Genomic DNA, 5648 nt, shown 5'->3' with positions numbered 1-5648 from the left:
ACACAAAAAGCAAGGAAAAAATAATCAAACACATGGAAACTGAACAACTCCTTGCTCAAAAACTACTGGGTTATAGAAGAAATTAAAGATGGAATAAAGAAATTCATAGAATCAAATGAGAATGAAAACACATCCCACCAGAACCTTTGGGATACAGCAAAAGCAGTGCTCAGAGGTCAGTTTATAGCAATAAATGCACACATCCAAAAAGAAGAGAGGGCCACAACCAAAACATTAACCCTACAACTCAAACAAGTAGAAAGAGAGCAGCAAAAGAAGCTCTCAGGTGCCAGAAGAAAGGAAATAATAAGAATTAGAGCAGAATTAAATGAAATATGAAAAACAACTGAAAGAGTTAACAAGACCAAAAACTGGTTCTTTGAAAAGATCAACAAAACTGATAAACCATCGGCCAAAATGACAAAAGAAAAACAGGAGAGGAAGCAGATAACCTGTATAAGAAATGAGATGGGTGATATCATAACAGACCCAACTTAAATTAAAAGAATCTTAACAGAATACTATGAAAAACTGTACTCTTAACAAATCTGAAAACGTAAAGGAAATGCACAAAGTTCTACAAACTCACTACCTACCTAAACTAAAACAGCCACCATTTCCTGAGAACTTACAATGTGTCAGGCAGAGTTCTGAACACTTTACGTGAATTAATTCAATCCTAATAACCCCCTTTGGGTACCGTTACTATGTTTTAGAGACATAGAAACTGTTCAATACTTCATACAGCTAGTAAATGGAGGAACTAGGATTTGAACCCAAGCAAGATTGACTCCAGAGCTCTCATTCTTAAGCCAGTGAAGTATAATGAGGACATTAATAAGTTTTAATGGCTTTGGAGTGAGAAGGACACTGCTGAACACGGGCTCAGCCACTTACTAGCTGTGTGATTTGGGGCAAGTTACTTATCATCTCTTTGTGTCTTATTAGAGTCCTCATCTGTAAAATTAAATGGGACCATGGATATAAAAGCATTTAGTACAAAGTCTGGTACATAATAATAATTCTACTAATTATTAAGCCCTTACTATTATTATTTCTACTTCTACTACTTTAATGAATATACAAAAACAAGCCAACAATGTCCAAGCAAAACAATGTCTAAACTGCAAGCAAAAATATCAAAAGGCTCTCCTTTCATCTACACTTTTTCGTTCCTACTATTCCAAAAATGCATGTACTATTTCAATAATCTCATCTGCCATACAAACTTAAGAAATACCATATTAAATCAGATTAATAGTTAGACCAGTCTTACAGTCTCTTACAGAAAGACCAAATGACTTTGGTAAGGAAAACAGTATACTTACAAAGCCAACTTGAAAAGATCTCGGTAATGCTCAAGCATTTAACATCTACTAAAAATTCACCGAAGTATTTATCTAAACTTTCCTGAATCTTTTTAAAATATCGAGTTCATGACACCTCTTGGGATAACAAGATAGTTATCTGCTTGCTTTTATTAGTCCTTTAATAACTTCAAGCTTCAAAGAACTCCTTATTTTAGAACTCCCACTTTTCATGATTTATATGGCTAAGTGAAATTCTCCTTCAATCCTCATTTTCCATATGATACTGCTTTTGTAGTCTCTTCATTTTCTTCATGTACTTATAATTGATTTTCTCTGGACCTTTTCCATTTTTGAAGAATTTTCTTGAGGTGATTTAGTGTTAAGAACACTGGGCTAGGAGCCAGGAGTCCTCACTCTGCCATCTCATCTCTCAGATTCTTTATCTGAAAGATGAGAGGATTGTGCTAAATAAATTTGTAATCGGTTCCCTTATATCTCTAAGCCTCATATTTCCATGATTCTGGGTCGTCCGACTAGAATGTAGGAAGCTTTAGAAATCATTCAGTATTCTGAAAATTCCCCTAAACCTTTTACTCCAGTTGGGCAAGGAGGAACTGGCAGGTTCGGATTGGGAGCTGGAGGAGGACATAATAATCAGGAAGCCCAGGACTATAGAAAGACATGACACTTCGTGAATCAACAGGAAAAGATCAATTAAACAAGAAAAATTAGGCACCAAAGACAGAAAAAAAGGCTGAAACATATGGCGTAACTCTGACCTCATCCCTATTCATCTATTTGAAGGAGAATAAAAAACAGAAAAAGCTTTTGGCAGCAGTAGAGGTCATCTGGCCCTCCTTTCTTCAAGGGAGCAATAAAATTCTGCCATATTTGCAACGTTGTTACTAAAATGGCCTACTACAATGGCTAATGCAATCCACACGGTTTTTCATTGGCTAATTTTCAGAAGTAGATCACCAGTATCATTCACAAGTATAGAGGGCCAAGGAAAACGAGGGAAACCCTCAATGAGATGGATTGTCACAATAGCCAAAACAATGGACTCAAATGATCATGAAGATGGCACAGGACCAGGCAAAATTTTGTTCTGTTATACATAAGGTCACCATGAGACAGAGCAGACTTGACAGCAACTAACAACAGCGCTTACTACAACACCCTACGTATAATAGGCATTACTGGGATATTTATTTCATGACTGAATTAACGTCCAGCTGAACTGAAAGCCCTCACAACTGCTACTGGCACTGCTGCATATCAGGGAATCTGAGAGCTCTAAGCCATGGGGAAGTACATAGCATTGGCTGTCCTGGTTTTAAGTGGAGGGGATGACTGAGTTAGTTGGGGGACAGGAGAAGGGGAAGAAGATTTGGCCTAACGGCATTGCTTAACCTCTGATGATACCGGAGGCAGCCCCAGAAGGAAAAGGGATAGATTAATCAGGCCTGGGCTATTTCTAAACCACCAAGGCAATATCAGAGTATGCATATGAAAATCATTTCCTACCCTGGTGCTGGCGTCCAAGAAAGCTCTATCTTTTCTCTCTTTTCCTTCCAGAGGGGCAAGGGTTTTTAGTCAGCCTTTGGAGCCCCGGTGGCACAGTAGTTAAGAGCTCGGCTGCTAAGCAAAAGGTCGGCACTTCAAATCCACCCTCTGCTCCTTGGAAACCCTAGGGGGCAGTTCTACTCTATTGGGTCACTATGAGTCAGAATTGACTCGATGGCAATGAGTTTTTTGTTTTTTCTAAGACTAGTTGGAGTTAGAGGAGAAATAGGTCAACAAAGGGATAAGGGAGTTGGGCAGTTATAAAAATTCCCTGGCTATCCTTAAAGTGGTTTCTCAAGTGTGGTCCTTCGAACACCAACGATGGACCAAGGGAAGGAGTATTTGTTTAAAATGCAGACTTAGGGCTCCATGGCATCAAATTTCTGGGAGTAGTGCTACGGTGCTGGCATTTTTGGGGTGGGGGTTGTTGTTGGGAATATACACAGGAAAACATAAACCAATTTAACAGTTTCTACGTGTACAATTCAGTGGCACTGATTACATTCTTCTAGTTGTGCCACCATTCTCACCCTCCTTTCCTAAGCTGTTCCTTTCCCATTAACATAAACTTATTGCTCTGTAAGGTTCGTATCTAATCTTTTGAGTTGCTGTTGTCAATTTGATCCTATACAGATATTTCTTAAAAGACCATAATGTTCAAGGCAGGCATTTTTTATTAGTTAAGCTAAACTATTGTTTGGTTTTGAGAAGACTTCAGGGGATAGTTTCAGTTTAAGGTTTAAAGATTATCTCAGGGCAGTAGTTTCAGGGGTTCATCCAACCTCCATGGCTCCAGAAAAGTCTGGATGCCATGAGAATTTGAAATTTTGAAATTCTGTTCTGCATTTTCCCCCTATTGATCAGGATTCTTCTGCAGAATCTTTGATCAAAATGTTCGGTAATGGTAGGTGGGCTCTATCCAGTTCTTCCGGTCTCACGTCAAAGGAGGCAGTTGTTCATGGAGGCATTTGGCCACATATTCCATTTCCTCCTCCTATTTCTGACTCTCCTTCTTCCTCTTTTGCTCCAGGCAAATAGAAACCACAAGTGTGCTGCTGCTTGCAAGCTTTTAAGACAGGCTACTGGCATTTTAAGGGGCAACTTTATGTTTGTGAATTACTGCCCTGTAATTTGCAAGGAGAAAGGCGGGAGAGGTTGAGGGTGAAGTTCTTTGACACTGGATTCATCATTATCTGATTGATATGACTACAGCACTTTGTTTTGGGACCATTAAAAAAAAAAACTCAAATTTCTCAGGTAACAGTTGGAGCTAGCTGTTTAACCTCCAACAGGGGGACACAGTTAAAGGAATTACAAAAGTGTATTTTCATAAGCTAGTTAAACAGTTCCTCCACAGCCTTGTTTATCCTGTTTGTTCACTAGGTTTTTTTTTTTTTAATAAATTCGTTTAACCCAAGAATTTTCAGGAAGGTTCACACACTCCAATAGATTTTTTTTTTTTCTTTTTGATAGTGCAGAACTGGGCTTGTAAACCTGAAAACACTGTCTGCTATAAAAAGTAAGGTTTTATTTAAAAGAAAATTACCAGTTAAGGCTCTCCCCAGCTTTTTTGCACTCAGGCCACTGACGAAAGCTAGTTATTTGTGGGTGGCAGGGAAGGAAGACTTTGAAGCGTGGGTGAAAAGACCCAGCAAAACGCACTCTGCTTCAGATAGTTTGGACGAAGTCCGACCAACTACATCATTTTTCATGAATTCAATTAACTTCCAGAAAAATAAGCTTGTACAGATGCGTTGTTGACAAACACTACAAGGTTCTCGTCATTTCTCTACAGACGGGATAAAAACACCGAAGGCCTGCAGAAAACAAGGTCCACGACTCCTAGGTTTATGATTTCGGTATAGCGTTCTCCACCGCCCACCTCCCGGATTATCAGACTTTACCTTCAGTACGAAAACAGGCGTCCATAACCTATTTACTGACATTTTCTGTTGGGTGATTTTAGTCACCGGGCCTTTCATCAGGGTCCGGGCCGCCGCGGTCCGCCCCGCCGCCCGGAAAGACGTCCTAAGAAGACGCCCCCCACCCCGGACACAAAGGCAAAACTCGGGACATGCCCGCCGCCAGACTCGCCCTTGCCTGGTCTTCGCGCCTGAATCCGTCTTACGCTACCACTTACTTGTCGCTCCCCCGGGGTCGGAATCCGCCCGGGAGGCGCGCGCGCAAGCCGCGCCGCGAAGAGCCGCCGTCGCCGCCGTCGCGGGGACCCGCAGTTCCGCAGCGGCGCACGCCCCCCGCCCTGGCCGGCGCGGCCACGCGGCTGAGTCACTCGTTGCTTCACATTAAAAGTCTCCTACGTGCGCAGGGCACGCCGGGAAGGCCGCGCTCAGGCGCCGGCCGGCCTCGGGGTCGCAATGTTGGTAGGTGTCACCTCCCTTTTTGTACTCTCCGCACCCCGGCGGAAGGAGGACGCTTTCACGCTTGCACAACCGAGTAGATTCGATTCCTGAGCTGTGGATTCCCTCTTTAAATTATTAAAGGTATAAAACAGAAAGTTAGTAGTTATCTGAATAGTAAAATAAGTTCACGCAGCCAAGAGGACAGCTAATGCTAAAGTAGAGTCCTTATCTCCATACCTTTGGGGGAGGAAGGGAGGCAGTAATAGTAATAGAGTTCTTTAAACACATTTTGCTGGGAAGCCCCTAACCTGGACTTACATTCTGGCCAAAAGAAGAAGAAAAAAAACACATTTTTCTCACAGCTTAAGTTTAACGAAGGTACATGCTATAGCAAACAATACTGAATTACAGT

The 5648-nt window shown here is 41.5% G+C and overlaps 2 protein-coding genes across 3 annotated transcripts in view; one reads left to right on the top strand and one right to left on the bottom strand.

Moving 5' to 3' along the window:
• Nucleotides 1-5113, bottom strand: part of KCTD20 (potassium channel tetramerization domain containing 20) — a 66994-nt gene extending 61881 nt beyond the window's left edge. For both annotated transcript variants that reach the window (XM_004379406.2, XM_023734135.1), the window contains exon 1: nt 5017-5113. The gene's annotated coding sequence lies outside the window, so the exon portion shown is untranslated. The remainder of the gene's footprint in view (nt 1-5016) is intronic.
• The window catches only part of PXT1 (peroxisomal testis enriched protein 1), a 48770-nt gene continuing 48072 nt past the window's right edge, over nt 4951-5648 (top strand). Inside the window, exon 1 of the mRNA XM_004379542.1 lies at nt 4951-5253. Coding sequence (XP_004379599.1) covers nt 4951-5253 — 303 coding nt within the window. The remainder of the gene's footprint in view (nt 5254-5648) is intronic.

This window comes from Trichechus manatus, unplaced genomic scaffold, assembly GCF_000243295.1.
Source record: "Trichechus manatus latirostris isolate Lorelei unplaced genomic scaffold, TriManLat1.0 scaffold00065, whole genome shotgun sequence".
Taxonomy (NCBI): domain Eukaryota; kingdom Metazoa; phylum Chordata; class Mammalia; order Sirenia; family Trichechidae; genus Trichechus; species Trichechus manatus.
The sequence above is the reverse complement of the archived record's forward strand: the minus strand, read 5'-3'. Positions and strand labels throughout refer to the sequence as shown.